Source organism: Trichechus manatus, unplaced genomic scaffold (assembly GCF_000243295.1).
Source record: "Trichechus manatus latirostris isolate Lorelei unplaced genomic scaffold, TriManLat1.0 scaffold00027, whole genome shotgun sequence".
Taxonomy (NCBI): domain Eukaryota; kingdom Metazoa; phylum Chordata; class Mammalia; order Sirenia; family Trichechidae; genus Trichechus; species Trichechus manatus.
In genome coordinates this window covers 17726846-17744225 of record NW_004443963.1, presented here as the reverse complement: position 1 = coordinate 17744225, position 17380 = coordinate 17726846, and the positions used below count along the sequence as shown (strand labels likewise).

Below are 17380 nucleotides of genomic sequence, written 5' to 3'. Positions count from 1 at the left end.
CCCGCTTCTCCCCAACCCTGCCCTACTGCAATCTCCCGAGGAAATAGGGGAGAGGGGTGATGAGGCTGGGGCAAAGGGGTAGCTCAACCTGGGTGGGTCTGAGCCGTGACTACTGACTTGTAGCCTCACCAAGACCTCAAGTTTAGTGCAGAGTCTTCTGGGAGCTGAGGTACGGGTGGGTAGTAGTAGGAGCCTCTGGTCTTCCTGTGAGTGACCAAGGCCTGCCCAGCCAGAACCAGAGCTACTCAGCATGAAGTGTGCATGGGCCAAGGGTGGGGGGCGCCTAGAGCCCAGCCCACCTCCTAGAGGCACTCCCGGGGCCCCTGGGGCGTCATGGGACTATGACTTCAGTCTAAGCCCTTTGAACTAGAAACAAGAGATTGAGGCCCAGAGAGGGTGGAAGACTGAGCCCAAGAAAACAATTCTATGCCAAATATGGGAACATAACACACTCAACCCCACCATGTCAGGCAGGAGGGACTCTGGTCTGTAGAGAGAATAATTTTCCAGAAACAGCTTTGGGTTCTGCTCTGTCCTTCTGGAAGGAGCAAGCAGAGACCCTGCCCCCCCACCAGGCTTGTCCCAGCACCTGGCAACAGGGCTGCAAGAAACTCAGTGTTCGCCCAGGTGCTGAGGAGCAACGTGACCTGAGGGGGTGCTCACTGGGATTGGGGAAGCCGAGGCCTCACTGCCTGCTGTCAGTCAGGCTCATCCTGAAAGCCCCAGACCTGGAAATGAGGGGAGGTCCCAGCTGGAGACCCAAGTCCTGGCCCTTCCACCCCCTGCCCAAGCATCCACCGATCAGAGTCCTGGAGCTTGTGGGGGCAGAGGTCAGGACACCCAGCCAAAGGCCATTTCTGGAGGGCAAAAGTCGGCAGGTCATCTCGGCTCCCGAGCCCCAGGTCCTGACTGATCCCCCAGGTCTGGCTGTGTGCCAGGGCCATACAATCACCACCTTGCTTAGTTCTCACAGGACCCTACCAGGCAGGGGCATAGAAGAGGCTATGGAAACAAAAGGTAACATCTCTGGACGTGGCACAAGCCCAGACCCAGTGTGCACTCCCCTTCCCTCCCCAGGGGCTATTCTGGGGTCTCCTGTCTTGTCATGGTTCCACCGTTCCCTGCTGCCTGTTGCCAGCCATGTGGCCCTGAGTCTGTCCCTTCACCCGCCTGTGCCTTAGTTTCTTCATCTGTAAAACAGGGAGAAGGCACAGCTGCCTCACAGGTGTGAGCAAGGATCAGCAGATCATGGGCAGGCGGTCCTCTGCAGACTACCTCACGCTGAGGGGTGGGGCAGGGGCTCACCCGAGACACCAATGTCCGACAGGACGGCCTTCTTTCGATCCTTGACACTGCTGATCTGTGGGAAGTACACATCCAGGGCCAGGTAGAGCAGGCAGGTGAGAAAGGCCAGCACACCCACAGTCACACCGTAGCTGCAGGCATTGGGGTTGCGGTTGTAGATGCAGAACTCCTTGCCCTCCTCAGCCTCGTCGGGGCTGTTGAGGTAGCCCTCATTCACAATGGAGCCAAACACCACGATGGAGAAGACCTGCGAGGTGGAAGCAGGTGTGAGATCTAGGCAGGGCCCAGCCCGGTCCCAGCCCCCAGCCAGTACCAGCCCTGGGGGAGTGGGAGGCACCAACACCCCTGGCCTGGTACCTGCCCCTGAGTCTCTTCACCGAGGTCAACCACAAGTAGGCGTTTCAGAGGGGAGGCCCAGAGAGGGAGGGCAACTTGCTTGGAGTCACATAGTATGCGGGGGCGGTCAATCACTTCCTCCCTCAGTTGTGGGAACTGAGGCCCTCCAAAAACAGATGTGCTCCACCCCCCCACCCCCCCACCCCCAACACACACTCAGCTAGGTCCGGAGAGGTTTTCCAGTTGTGGGCTCTGTTCCTGAGGGGCTGGACCCTGACACCAAGGTTCCTGAGGGCTGGACCTGGCCTCCCAGAACAAGGGGTCCAGAGCCCTCCTGGCGAACCTGCCCCAACCTCCCAGGCCGACCCCTCTAAATGCTGGCACACATCCAGCCCCATCTTGTGCTCCTGTGAGCTGTTCTGGGGTCTCAGGCCCTGTCTGGTTCCACCCTTCCCTGTTGCCTGGACCACTGAGGTGTCAGAAAGTGAAAGGAATGATGAGTGAAAAAGAACACCTGTCACAATCCTGCCGATTACAGACTACCCTGACTGCAGTAAGACTCGACGGCACACAACGACAACAACAAACTGTGAAAAAATAAATTTATGTTCGTGAAATACCACCCACTTAGGGTACTTCTGTTACAGCAGCACTAGAAAACTAAGACGTTCAAGTTCCTGTGTAGATCCCTCCCTCCGAGTGACGGCTAGACCTAGTGACTTGCTTCTAACAAACAGAATATGGCAAAAGTGATGGGATGGCATTTAAGATTAGGTTACAAAAAGACTGTGGCTTCCATCTTGCTTGCCTTCTCTTGCTCCCTTTCACTTGTTCCCTCCGATGGAGATCAGCTGGTTTCAAGTCCACCCAGAGGCACCTTTAAAGAAAGGCCTGGTGACCTACTTCCAAAAAAATCAGCCATTGAAAACCCTATGGAGCTCAGTTCTACTCTGACACGCATGGGGTTGCCATGAGTCAGAACTGACTTGACAGCAACTGGTTTATGAAGAGGCCCATGTGGCAAGGAACTGAGGGAGGCCTCAGCCAATAGCCAGCAGGAACTAAGCCCCTCAGTCCAACAGCCTGCAAGGAATGGAATCCTGCCCACAACCAAATTAGTGAGCGTGAATGTGAATCCACCCTCAGCTGAGCCTTCAGATGAGACCTCAGCCCCCCGACCCCCTGCAACACCTTGACTGCAGCCTGTGAGAGGCCTTGAGGCAATGGCACCCTGCTAAGCTGCACCCAGACTCCTGACCCACAGAAACTATGGGATAATAAATGTGTGTTGTTTTAAGTCACAAACCGATATCACAAAACAATATGTGTATTAATTGTTTAGTGAGAAACTAATTTGCTCCGCAAACTTTTACTTAAAGCACAATTAAAAAAAAAAAAAATACGAGTAGCACTATTAATACAATGAAACCTGTGAATGCCAGAAATCAACAGGACTGCCTTGTTTTTCCGGGTCTCGCAAGTTTTCCACCTTTGACAGGGCGCAGCCTTACCACTTTTCCATTGCTTGTTCTAGTGGAAAATATTTGAATTTTCCTTCTCTGACACGTTTCTGCCTTACATAGGTTCTGGCTTTTGCAGGTTTTACTATATTATTTTTATCATATCTTTTTAAAATGCCTATACTTTACATAGATTTTATAATGTACGGAATATACTGGTACAGTAGTAATACATACGAAATCAGTAAGTCTACGTTTAATGGGAGGATTGGCTCACAATTCTTTTCTGAAAGAACTACTCTGACACACATGGGGTCACCATGAATCAAAGCTGACTCAATGGCAAACAGAAAAAACCCCACAGCAGAGCAGTGCACAGTAGGAGCTTGTTGCTCTTAGTCGGCCCCTGACTCATGACGCCATCCCCACGATTAGTTGTGAATCAGACTACTGTGATCCATAGGGTTTTCACTGGCTGATTTTTGGAAGTAGATCACCAGGCCCTTCTTCCTAGTCTGTCTTAGTCTGGAAGCTCCACTGACACATGTTTAGCATCATAGCAACACGCAAACCTCCGCTGACAGATGGGGGGTAGCTGCACATGAGCGGCGTTGACTGGCAGTCGAACCCAGGTCTCCTGCATGGAAGATAAGAATTCTACCACTGAACCACCATTGGCCCCAGCAGGACCTTAACCAAACCAAACCCCTGCCATCAAGTGGACTCCGACCCATAGCAACCTTACAGGACAGAGTAGAACTGCCCCATAGGGTTTCCAAGGCTGTAAATCTTTACGGAAGCAGACTGCCACATCTTTCTCCTGAGGTGGGTTTGAACTGCCAGCCTTTCGGTTAGCAGCCGAGCTCGTAACCACTGTGCCACCAGGGCTCCAATAGGAGCTTAGGAGGGGTTACTTTCCTTCTCCTGACAGCCCTAGGAAAGAAAGAACACTACCAGGAAGGCCCCTGGTGAGCTATACTTCCTGAACAGACACATGTTCCCCGGGAATAGCAGAGACGCCACTGCCACGAGATGGACTCTCCTTCTAAAACAGAAAAGGCCAGGAGGAGGCCAGCGTGGGAGGGAGGCAGTGGGCGGAAGTTCGGGCCTTGGGGACAGCAGAGGAGGAGCCATTAACGTCTGGGCCTTCTTGGGGGAGAGAAGCAGAGAGGTCTTGGAGAGGCTAAGAGGAAAGTGCTAGAAACAGAGCAAGATGAAAACATCCTCGGACGGACCAGATGGCGGGGTCCCAGGGGCTGCGAGGGAGGAGGCAGCTTCGCTCCAGCTCCCACTGCTGGTGCTGCCACTTCTGCTGCCCCCTTTTCCCCCCACACCGTCCCCTCCACCCCAGGCTCCAGGGGATAGGAGCCTTGGGCAGGCATTCATCACAGGTCAAAGGCTTCTCAGCGTCTGGCACTGGCCTGGCTGGGCAGTAACTTAGACTGAGGAGACCCTGCTGTGGGGGAGCTGGCGATCTAGGGGGCAGCAGTGAGGCGGGCAGGAGCCTGGGCTTGGGGTCAGATCACCTGGGCTGGCTGAATCTCAGCTTGGTTGCTTGACCAGCTGGTGGACCTTGGGCAAGTGACTTAACCTCTCTGAGCCTCAGTTTCCTCATCTCTAAAGTGGGGGTAACAAGACACCTAAACTGTGAACAGCACACAGCACGTAGTAAGCACCCAAAGATGCTAGGCTGACATTAAACACGTGAAGCAGACAATTACGGCGATGACAGACACTGTGAAACGCTGTGAGGGAGGCCACGGTGGTCAGGGAAGGCACCCTTTGAACTGAGACGGGGAGGAGCCAGCTGTGCAAAAATCGGAGGGAAGCAAGTTCCAGGCAGAGGAACAGAAAGTGCAAAGACTGGAGGTGGGAATAGGTTTTGCATGGCAGGGACAGGAAGGAATGGCTGTAGCAGTGACCTAGGGAACTGGGGCTGGAGAGGCATGGGGGAGGGGGGACAGGGCCACGTAGGGCCCGGGGGGGCTGTGGTGGGGACCTTGAGTTTAAGTGCAGTGGGAAGCCACAGGGGCAGGTGGGCAGAGGTGTGATGAGATCTGACTCCATGGGCCACGGCCCTCTCCTCCTGGTCCTGCCCCCTCCCATCTGCCCCCGCCCTACAGCACAAGGGTCACTTCAGTGGCCCCCTCACCCCCCTTGGACACAGCCTAAGCTTCTAGGGAGGCCCCATCGCAGGGGCCAAAAAATTGGGGCATGACATGCAGTTATTGATTCATTCAACCATGTTTACTAAGCACCCAGTGTGGGTCAGGTCCATGCTGAGGCTGAGGAAGGCCTCTGTTCTCACAGAGGGAGACAAATATGTACATAAGTCATGACGAGTGTCATGAATGATATGGTGTTGCAAGGGGAGGGGCCAGGTGGCGAGGGACAGCCTGTGATGAAGTGACCTTTGAGCAGATGCCCAACTCAAGTGAGGCACTGGAACCATGAGGATATCTGAGAGACAATGTTCCAGGCACAAGGGGCCACAAGTGCAAAGGCCCTGGGGTACAAATAAGCTCAGTGTGTTTGAGAGCATCATGCAGGCCAACGTGGCTGGCCCCGAGGGGCTGGACAGTTAGGGTGAGGACTTGAACTTCACTGAGTGAGTTTGGGAGCCACTGCAGGCTTCAGAGCAGTGAGTGACTTGATCTGACTTAAGTTTGGAAAGGATCATAGCGGCTGTGTGGAGAGAAAAGACTGTAGGGATAAAGGTGGAGGCGGAGACCAGCCAGCCACAACTGCAACACTCAGGCGGGCGGTGCAGCGGGCTGGGGCGGGGAGGCGGTGGAGATGGCGAGAAGGGGTGCCATGCTGCATCTGTCAGGATCTGCTGACAGATCCAACGTGGGGAGTCGAGAAGCCCTGGAGGGCTGTGGCTTCCTAAGACCTGGGGGGAGCGGGCAGGGAGGGAGTCATCTCTAAGGTGTGGACAGGTAGGCAGCCAGGGCGGGCGATGCTCAGCAGGCAGACGATAAAGGGAACAGAGGCGCTTGCCTGAAGCTGCCGTGTCCCCAGGGGGCCAAGGGGCTGGGCCAGCAGGACAGCCTCACCTGGACCAGGCCTGAGACCTTACAGATGGAGAAAACAAAGCTCCTGGAAAGGAAGGAACGTCATCAGGGTCACACAGCAACTTCCTGGCGGTCTCCAAACCCCCTCCAGGATACACTTAGCCACTGTCTTCCCAGTCCAAGCAGGAACCCCTCCAAAAGCAGGGGACAGGCCTTAGGCTTCTGCATCTCATCTACTCACAGCAAGTGGTGGGAGGAAGGGGGACCCACTCAGGACCTACCACGTGCACTGAAATCTCTGACAGCCGGAACCAGATGGGACTACTTTGTTTTTCCGGGTCTCGCAAGTTTTCCACCTTTGACAAGGTGCAGTCACCACTTTTCTATTGCTTTATATTAGTGGAAAATATTTTAGTTTTCCTTCTCTGACAGGTTTCTGCCTTTCATAGGTTTTACTGTATATGCTCTAAATCTCACAAGATTGATATTCTTATTCCCATTTTACAGTCAGGAAACCGAGGCACCCAGTGTTCCAAGGACCTGCCCCAGGTCACGCAGCTGGTGAGAGGTGAAGTCAAGACTCAAGCCTGCATCTCTCTGGCTCCAAAGCCAGCGAACTGTGCCAGGCGACCTCCATGGGTGATCTGATAAGGCTGGATCCGCAGGGACAGCAAGGGACACGCAGAGCAGCCACGAGGAGCCACTGGAGAACCGGAAATTAAACCAGAATGAAATTCTACACTGGCCACCGAGGATGAGGCAATTCAGCCAACAAGAGGGTCAGTCCGCTGCGGGAAGGGAGGCCGTGAGACAGGAGGGAAAGGAGGGTGGCCACCTGAGGAGGACACGTGGAGGCCACCGATCACCAGCAGGCCCAGGAACAATGCCCTCCTTCCCTCACGCTAAAAAAGCGCCAAGGTAAACAGGCCAAGCCTGTTTGTTTTCCTCACCCTCTCTAGAATCCAATCCTGGGTCTTTGTGAAAACCGATTCCAGATGGCGCTTGGTGTAGAACCACGTCAAACTCAGGAAAACATTTGGGAAGGAATCTTAGAACCTCGGAGTTTCAGGATCTTGGGTTACTGGATTCGGAGACACACAGAAACAGAGACCCCAGAACTACAAAGCCCTCTGTGACTACACCCTGCCTCACTCCACCCTATTCGATCACCCTGAAGGGCCTGGGGTTGGCACATCCACAGCTGCTTGATGCCCCATAATTTTGCACCTGCTGATTCCATCTCCCAGAATGCCCTTCCCTACCTTCTTCATCCTTTAAATTGGAGCAAACTCTCTTCACCCTTCAAAACCCTGCTCGGGTGTGGTGACTCCTAGCTGCCCTTGGGGACACCCTGCTCCCCAGTCACTCTCTCCCACTCCGACCTTTGCTCACAGATCTCAATGGGATTTATTTAAGTGTCTGTCTCCCCACAAGACTGGGAGTTCTGGGCGGGGAGCTGCCGCAGCCTCCTCAGGGCCTGACAGGAACAGTGGCCCTGTTCAAAGTGCCCTACACATACGATCTCCTGTTGCCTCACTAAGCCTCTGAAGAGAAACTAAGCCTAAAAAAAGGGCTCTGTACTTTCTGTACAATTTTTTTATAAAAATAAAACAAAGAAAAGTCTATTAAAATCTAAACAATTAAAATAGAAAAATGAAAAAAAAAAAAAAAAAAACCCACACAGCATTTCACAGAGGGTCTCTGGCCAGGCCCCCACAGGTAAGCAGGTGCCCTGGGCCTCCTGCCCAGGCCTGCCCTGCTCCAGCCCCATTCTAGACCATGTGCCTTAAAAAAATTCCAGAATCCTGAATGCTAGGATCAGCATGAGACCAAGGAGGGATGCCTGCTGGCCCTCTACAGCAACCCAGCCCAGAAGTCCAGAGCCCTGGGTCACCATCCCCAGTGCATGAAGGGGCTGGGTTGCTTTAGTTGAGGAACAGGTGGAGCTGACTTGGGCATGCCAGGCACTCACTGCTGGGCAGTGGGTAATGAGGCCTGAGGCCAGGGCCCCCACTCTTCAGCTGGGGTGGTGGTATGAGTGGCAGAGGACACTGTCGTTCCCCTGGGAACTTCCAAGATGCCTGACTTCAAACATCTTTAGGCAAACGCTGACTTTTTCCCAGATAAGCTTGTGGGGAGATAACATCTGGAGCCCTCAGCCCTCCTATCCTCCCAACTGCAAACCACACCCTCTATCTCCCCTGTACAGGGGCATCTGTTCCTAAGCCAGGCGGCTGGGAGGAGTCCCCTGTCTCTCCCCACACCTGCCTGCTCAACGGCTCCACTCCTTGGCCTCGGCCATTGTTCACACCCAGGGGGCCACAGCCTTCTCTCCGGCCTCCTCCTGGGCCTCCTGGCCTCTAAGCCATCTCCAGGTGGCAGCCAGGGGGAGCCCCAAATCTCACCAGTCCATCCCCTGGCTGAGGATAAAGTCCTTCCTCCCAGGATGGCTCAGAGGTCCTACTGTTTGAGCTTCCAGCCTCTCCCGGCCTCCTCAGCGACCTCAGGCCCCACCACTTATTCGCCTGCCCATCGGCTCCCACCCAGCTTCTCAGACCCCTAAACCTGGGCTTGTCCCTGACTCCTGCTTACTGTTCCCTCATCCAATTTGGCAGTTGGGAGTGCTGCTTCAACCTCTCTCAAATAACTCTCAAATCACTCCACGTCCCTCTCCCTGGTCCAGGCCACTGTCACCTCTGGCCTGGGCAATGGCAGCAGCCTCCTAAACAGTCTGTGTGTCTGTTCTGTCCCCTGCACTGTCCCCTTCGCTGCAGCCTGAATGATTCCTTTAAACCTAAGTCAGGTTATATCACCTTCCTGCTCCAAACCCTCCAATTGCTCCTCCCCACCCCTAACCACAGGAAAAACCCTTACCCACAGCAACCCCATGGCACCCCCTTCCTCTCAGACTCACCGCTCCTTCCACCACTCCTCTCATTCCTGCTTCAGGGCCTTTGCACTTGTCGATCCTTCTGGGAACACCCTTTCTTAAAGCTGGTTCCATTTGCATGCAAGTCTCCACGCAAATGATACCTCCTCAGAGAAGCCCTCCAGACAGATTTCCAGCTAAAGTATTCTTCCCCCACTCACGGGGTAGCCCAATGCCCCACTGCACTTGCATTATAACGTTATTATTATGGAAAACTTCTCCTATTTATTGGCTCAGTTGTTGGATATCTGTCCCTCTTCCAGACGCAGAAGGAGGATCAGAGAAGGCTTTGAGGGGAGTAGACAGCAAGCTTGGTAGGATGGGCAGAGACACAGGCAGCATGAGCCAGGAGAAAGGAGCATTCCCTCCTCAGCATCCCTGGTTGGCACCTCTGCTTGCACACCCTGGGCCACGGGGAGCTCACTACCTAACAAGGGGCTGCTGAGTCCTCTCCCTCACCATAAGCTGAACCCTGCCTTCCTGCCAGTGTTCCCACCACAGTCCCCTCTCCTGCTTCCTGGGCCCTGGGAAAAGCTGAGTGAAGAAAGGAGCGGCTGTGCTTTTGAGGGATGAGTCAGGCTGCCAAGGGGTCCCCCCTTCACAGGAACCAGGGACCTGCCCCCCACACCACAGTCATGTGAGGAAAATGGCCAAAGTCAACGCATGGGCGCATGACAGCGCTGGGGTAGTGGCTCAGCTTCCAGAAGAGCCTCCCTCAGAGAATAGGGTGGGTGGGACTCCCGGGGCCCCTTCTCTCCTCCCTGACTGGTGCCCCTGCTTTGTGGCCTTGGAAGTGACCTGCTGGGGATTAGACTGTAATCTTCCTGCAAGCTGTCCGCCCATCTTCTTAGTGGTGGGGGTGGGGAGTGGGCACAGCTGGGCAGGGGCCTGAGTGAGCAGACCCCTGTCTCTGAGGTACAGAGACTTTGCCTGGGTGATCGGAAGGCACCTGTTTCTCTCCACAGACTGTCCCCATTGTCACCATACACAGCTGTACAACCATAAAGGGGCCCTGAAGCCTCACAGAAATGGGGAAACTGAGACCAGGGAAGGGCCACCTGACTGGCCCAGGGTCACAAGTCAGTGGCAGAGGTATCTGGACTCCCACTCCCTGCAGCCTTTCACACCCCAAGTCCTTCTTCACCCCTGGTCCTGTCACCTCACCTTTCCCGAGCAAGGGGGGTGGAAGGGAGCAGGGAAAGCAATTCCACACACTCCAAAAGGGTTGCAAATACCACCAAGCGTAGCCTGAGCCCTTCATAGGCGGGGCCTCATGTACCTTCCCAGCAGCCGTGTGAATAGGCACTGCTATGCCCATTTTACAGACTGGGAAACCGAGGTTCCATGAGGTCCCTCAGCTGGTAAGAAGGGCAGGGTTAACTACCCAGCTCTGTCCGCTCTTCCTCCTTCAAGGCTTCCCTCTGCCCTGCCACTCCCTACATGCCTGACACTGTTCACTATCTCCTGGAAATTCCAGGTCTTCAGAGATAACCCAGTCCTGGGCTTTCCTTCACCTTCTAGAGGAGAAGAAAGATACAAAGGGGGAAAAGCCCCCTGGTTCTGAGGGTTCTTAGAGCTATTCATACAGAGCACAAGGGAAGTGGGGAGGAGAGCGAGCTGGGGGGCAATCCAGGAAGACTTCACAGAGGAGGTGATGTTTGGGGCCTTGAAGGCTGTGTAGGAGACCTGAATGAGGATGGTGGGTAGAAGAGGGTAGAGCTGTGCAGTTCACCATCTCCTTCACCCACATGTGGAGCCCTTACTAGACGCCAGGGACTGTCACAGCACTGGGGATATGGAGTGATGCAACAGACATGGCCCACCCTCCAGAGCTCACCGCCCAGCAGGGCAACAGCCACAGTCACTGCTCTCTCATGCTTTTCTGCCTTTGCCCATGCTGTTCCTTCTGCCTGGAATTCCCACCCCTTTTCCACCTGGCTGGCTCCTCCCACTCTCTCATCTCAATTCAGTGTCACCCTTTGTCCCTGAGCTCTCACTGGGGTTCCCTCTTCTGCAGGCCTTGTGCTCCCCTCCCTGTTTCTCCACTGCACGTACCTCCACTAGACTGTGTGCCATCACAAGGGCCAGGTGCCTAGCATGGCTCACTGGGTACAGCAGAGAAGGGACAAGGGGTTGCCCGTGTCCTGCGGCTGTCTGACTCAATGGGAAGACACGTAAACCCCTTGCTCCCTGCGAAATGCTGTGGAGAATTCACAAGAATAGGCCTGGGGTTTGGCAACAGGAAAGTCACAGATGATCCTGACAAGATGGCCAAGTTGGGGAGCAGTAGGGTTAGCGGTGGGGAGACATGTGAGAAAGTAGAGGAGAAAATTGGAGACAGTGAATACAGATAATAACTCTTCTAAACAAGAAGAGAGACGGGCCAAGGGAAACTTTTTCTAAGATGGAGAATAACACACATTTGTATGCTAACTGGGAAATGCCGCAGAGAGGGTGAAACGGAGGGTGGGGGAGAGAGAACTGCTGGGTCTGTGTCCTTGGCTGGCGAGAGGTCTGGTGGCCGTGGCGAGGCTCTCCACGGCCACCAGATAGGAGGGAGAGCCCAGGGGGCGGGGGAAGGTGTGAGAGCTGAGGTTTTGCCAGGTGATTGTGACAACCCCGAGAAGGGCTGGGAGCTGGGATAATTGGGATGACAGGAAATCCAAGCTGGAGAAGGTGGGACGGCAAGGGCCAGTACACAGTGAGAGGTTCAACAGCTCAGGGGTTCCAGGCTGAAGGACTGCTGGAAGCCAGGTGGGAAAGGGAGAGAGCTGGAAGGACAGGAAGGCTGGGGTGAGCAACACCTGAAATGACGATTAGGGGGTGCACATAGCTACTTGCCTTCCATATGGGAGACCCAGGTTCGATTCCCAGCCAATGCACCTCATCTGCAGCTACCACCTGTCTGTCAGTGGTGGCTTGTGTGCTGCATGTTGCTATGATGCCGAACAGATTTCAGCAGAGCTTCCAGACTAAGACAGACTGGGGAAGAAAGGCCTGGTGATCTTTTAAAAATCAGTCAGTGGAAACCCTATGGATCACAACAGTCTAATCCGCAACTGATCACTGGGATGGCGCCGGACTAGGCAGCGTTTCTTTCCACTGTGCCTCGGGTCGCCATGAGTTGGGGGCCGACCCGATGGCAGCTAACAACAACCACAGATCCTGGAAGAATGGCTGAAGCAGGCGAAGACAAACTTGTGGGTGAAGGGGAGGTCAAGGAGGTGAGAGGCATGGGGAGAGAAGGATCATCCAAGTGGGCACTGAAGTGGCCAAGATACGGCAGGCATGGTGCTGGAGGGAGCAGATGCCAGAACAGGGGGTGGCATCTTCAAGGAGCAGGGAATATGACCCAGGCTGGCCTATGATGAAGGGAACTGGCTGGCAGAGGGCTGGCATGAGGTGCAATGATGGGGAGGAATGTTCTGGAAGGAGCCAGGAGGCCCCTACCTCACCTCCAGGCCTGGCAGATGGAAGGGTCTGAGGGAAAACCAGCCCAACAGGGAAGACTGTGGGGAAGCAGGGTCCTTGTGAGTAGGCCAGGATTCTGTGTGATTTATAAAAACATGACAGGACATTCGAGAGGTGACTAAGGACTCGGATACAGGCCAGGTCCTCACAACCCTGGACCCCGAGTTCTTTGAGGAGTGCTAGCTTGTTGGGGTAAACACGGTCTAAACAACCTGGGTCTGAACTGGAGCGCTGCCCCAGACAAACAGCCACCCCTTCCCTCACATCCCCAGAGATGAGCGGCCCATCACCCGTGCCTTCCTCCCCAGCAGAGCTGAGGGGAGTGGAGCAAAACTCCATCTCTGGAAGAAGGCTCCCCAAAACACACGATAGCTGCCCTGTCAGGCTCTGCTGACACTCTGCTCTGTTCACATATGTGGGCCTGGAGCCCAGGCCACCCTGTGCTCCAGAATCCCCACAAAGCATTGGGGGAAGGGGTGGTTCTTGGCACTACTTCCTTAAAGATGGACTAGTCTAAGCATGTCCAGTCTGGAATCCATTGGGAGAAAGAATAGGGTTCACTGAGGGTGGAAATGTTGGGAACGAGCCCAGTCTGACTGTCCCTTCCTTGCCCATTTAACAGATGGTGAAACTGAGGCCCAGAAAGCACTGGCATCTTGCTCAAGTCACACAGCCAGTCAGAGCCAGAGGGGTGCAGAACTTGGCCTCGGACCTCTCCAGTCCAACACTCGCTCTGCCTCTCCTCCTGCCCAGACAGCTGGTTCTTCCGGTCTGGGCGCCAAGCACGCTCCTTCTGCCTGCCCTGCCATCTGTTCTCTCTCCACTTCCTCCCTCCCACCTCCTCGTGGCCTTGTCTCCTCTCTCCTCCCCAGCCTTTGTTCTTTCTTCCCCAGGCTCAGGCTTTGCACAGGCCAGCTTTGCACAAGCCAGCAGGTCACACGGGACTCCAACATGTGGCTGGGGACTCCCCGAGGCAGGACCACCACGTCCTTGCAATCAGCCACTGGCTCTGATCCCAGCAACTCCAGTGAACTCTGACCCTTGGCTTCTCATCTAAAGTGGGGTAACAAAACCCACTTCATGAGTGTCCAGGGGGGCCTTGCCACCACCACAGCAGACACACAGCAGGCCTTCCACAAATCTTTGAATCCTCCCCAAAACCCTGGCACCTCAATCCCATTTTACAGATGGGAAAACGGAGGCTTAGATTTTCCAAGGTCCTGCTCTGGTGGTTCTGCTTTTGATGTCAAACACCAGGCTCTCTCAGGCTCACCAAGGCCCGGGCTGCCCCCGTACACACAGAAATGCCCAAGACCATGGCAGAAATGTATCAGCCAACACCCCCTGAAGGTCTCCTGTGCAGCCGACCCCACCCTGGACCCCAGAGAGATGGACCAGTGGAGGAGTTTGCCACAGGCAGGCATGAGGCGAGGAAGATTCCAGGGCTGTCAGTGAGAAATGCCCAGTGATGGGCCATGGAGGAGGACCACGAATCCACTTCCATGTAAGTGACAGGCCATGCCAGGTGCTCCGAAAGGACAGGCTGGACATGGCCACACACCTCCTGCCAGGATATGCACCTTCAATCCAACACACCTCTTCCCTGCTCAAAACCCCTCCCTGTGGCTCTCCACTGCCCTCAGGTGAAGTCCAGCTCATGAGTCTGTCATTCTGGGCCATCCTCCACCTGTCCCTCCAGCCTCTCGACCCATCACCCTCACTCACACACCGTGGTCACCAACAACTCACTCTAGCCTCATGCCTCCATGTATTTGCACATGCTGTTCCCTCTACCCACAATGTGTCACCCAATTCTTGATCAGAACCCAGCTCAGGAGTCACCTCCCCCTGGAAGCCCTCCATGGCCCTCCTGACAGATATAGCTACCACCCCCAGACTTTCCTCTAGGAGAGTCCCAAGCCCCCGAATGGTGGCTGCTGACTCAACTGTTCTCCCTGAACTGAGCCTCTTCAGAAGGGACGCAGAGCCTGGCACTGAGCAGGGACTTGGTAATCGGGGAATGAATGAGCAAACTTCAGAGACCCTCTGTCTCCCATGGGGCCCCCTCACCTGCTGCAGTGGGCTCCAGAATTTCTATACAGAGACGGCTCCAGTGTGGCAATCTGCATGGGAGGGCGGCACGAGGGGTCTTGTCTTGAAGCTGCTGCATTTGCAAAGCAAGCTCAGCTCTTACTGTGCACTTATGATGATGGGGGAGGAGGCTGATGAAGATGGGGTGTAAAGCCACCCCTCCAAGGCACCCCCTTGTACCACCACAGCCCAGCCAAGGAAGCCATAAAGAGTACACTGACGGTGGCGCCTGGGTTCAAACTGCGGCTCTGATAGTCCTGAACCTTAAGCAGCAGACAAGTCACTTCTTCAGGCTGAGCCTTACTTTTGCCATCTTTAAAACGGGGGCAATGATACCCACCCTACTTACAGAATTAGGGGATGTTACAGCCAAGGACCCTTAGAGATCAACTCTGAAAACGGCAAGACTTCAAACGTTTTATTTTGCCAAGACAGAGCGTTAAACAAAACCTCTCATCTACCAGTACCAAGATCTTTCCCTTAGGTTATTTCAGCCCCCAGAAGGTATGAATATAAATGCCAAGTAAAAGGTGGCCCTTTCTATCAAATCAATGTGCCTCATGCTGCAACTCCATCTTTCCATCTGGCTTCAGAACAAAGAAATGAGTCACTGACTGGCTACAGTTCTAGCCACAGGGAGCCTCTGACCTGACCCAATTTCCTCGTTCAGATGGGGAGACTGAGGCACGGGTGGGGTGGGGGACACTTGCCGAAGGTGATGGCTGGTACCTGGAGGTGCCAGGAGTGGAAGTCCATTTCTTGCACCACCCCTAGCCTGCACAGCCCCATCTCCCCCCAACCCAGGTCAGGCAGCAGCAGCTCTGAGCTCGCCCACTCCCAGCCCAGGGCAGGAAGAGCCCAAGTTGGAACTGCCAGAGGGCTCACCAGCTCCCCCTCTACCTTTACCTATAATCACCCTGCCAGGTCTGGCCAGGCCCAGCTCAGGGAACAAAGGCAGAAAGGGGCTGAAAAGACCCCCAGGAGGACGCATCTGCCCCAGCTGGGCCTAGGGGTGACCAGCAGCAGTGCTGAGAACCACCTCGAACCCTCAGCCAAGCTCAGGGGCTCAGAGTACAGGGTGGAGCCAGGCTGGGGAGCCCCTGAAGTGTTTACAGTATGGGGGCCCTCTTCAGGAAAAATAACAGAAAGAAAATCAGGAGGCCATGGGCACACTGCTGGGCCCTCCAGGGGACTCGGCACAGGAGGGGCCCTGGAGACAGTGACAGTTGCCCAGTTTGCCCAGACTGAGAGGGTCCCCAGGATGAGTTGAGGCTTTGTTAACTCCACGGTGAACCTTGCCACAGGCATTCAAGGGAACATGAGGGCAAAGAGCAGGCTGTCAGCGCCGCCACTGCACACTCCCCCTGTGTTAACATCTGGGCGTACCACACAGGACAGAGACTGGAAGGAGGCATCGCCCTCTCCAAGCGGTGGGATCACAGGTGACTTTTATATTTCCCAATAATCCGCAGGTATTACTTCTATGATCCTCATAGCCTCTAGGATCCTCAAGCCTCAGTTTCCTCAAGTGTAAAGCAGGCCGTTGGGGGAACTAGCTGGGTAACAGCCATGAATGAACCTGGCATCAGCGGCTGCTCAGTCAGTTACCTTCCCTCCCTCCTGCCCGGAAGCCTCTCCTGCCCAGAGGTCCACACTCATAAACTCTCTGCACCTTTCAGGCCCAGTATGACCTCCAAGCTTCTCTGGTTCCCACAGCAGGAGACCCCTCTCCATGCTCTCCAGGCGTCTGCCTGCCCAGTTCACCTCTGCCCTGAGCTGCCATTATAGGGGTACCTGGCTCACTCCCCTGCAGGGCTGTGTCTGAGTCACGTCGCCTTCACTGGGGGCAGCCTTCCCTCAAGCTTTGCTAATGAAGTCATCACAGGCCAAGGGCAGACCCCCACCCACGACCCCCACAGAGCCAGTGTCCCAGGGCTGTCAGAAGGGAGCTGTGCACAGCAACAGCCCAACTGATTGGGCAGGTACCCCCAGGCTCCCACCTTTGCCACAGGCTTGTTGTCGTCTCTGGGGAGTCAGAGACTGGCAGAGATGATGAATTCAGTGCCACGAACTCTCATGGACATGCCCGGGGTGCCAGGCCCTGGGGACATAATGACTAACAGGATGCAGCTTCCCTGTCCTCAAAGGGCTCTCCATCTGGGGCATCTGAGAAGGAAGGGTTTACCCGTGGTTGCCCTGCCTGGCCCACGAGGAGGAGGTTTGAATGTTTTTCGACAATGGAAAGTAGCTCCTTTCCTCTCTGGGAGGCCAGAAATAAACACCCAAGTCGTCCCACCCACCCAGACCCTAATATGGTCCTGACAACCCAGGAAAGGAGGGAGCTTGAGCTTCCCGAGGTCACATCTGGCCTTAGCCTTAGGCCCCTGGGGTCTGTTAACAGTGCTGCTGCCCAGCAGTCCCCAATCCAGGCCCCTCTGGTCTGGCCCCACCAGGAAAGGGCCCAGGCCTGTAGAGGCAGACCCTTTGGTGAGAGTGTCAGGGAGAAATGGCCAGCCAATCCCAGGGAGCCCCAGGCACCCCTCCCCAGCTGGCCTTCTTTCCCTAGGGTGCTGCCCAGGCCATCTGAACCCTTCCGGTCTGTGTCCACTGCCTCTGTCCCATCTCCCTCACCCCTAGGTCTCAACAGGGACCCTACTCTGCCCTCGGGCATGGGAGGAGGCCTGCCCCCCACTAGACTGGGGGTCTAGAAGGGCCTCTCTGCTCCTCGAAGTGGGGAGGGAACCTTTCTTCCAGACATCACTCCCCCACCCCCC

General features: G+C 55.2%; 1 protein-coding gene across 1 annotated transcript in view; it reads right to left on the bottom strand.

The window, feature by feature from the left end:
* Positions 1-17380, bottom strand: part of SYNGR1 (synaptogyrin 1) — a 46579-nt gene that overhangs the window by 5655 nt on the left and 23544 nt on the right. Inside the window, exon 4 of the mRNA XM_023728917.1 lies at positions 1306-1623. Coding sequence (XP_023584685.1) covers positions 1306-1623 — 318 coding nt within the window. The remainder of the gene's footprint in view (positions 1-1305; positions 1624-17380) is intronic.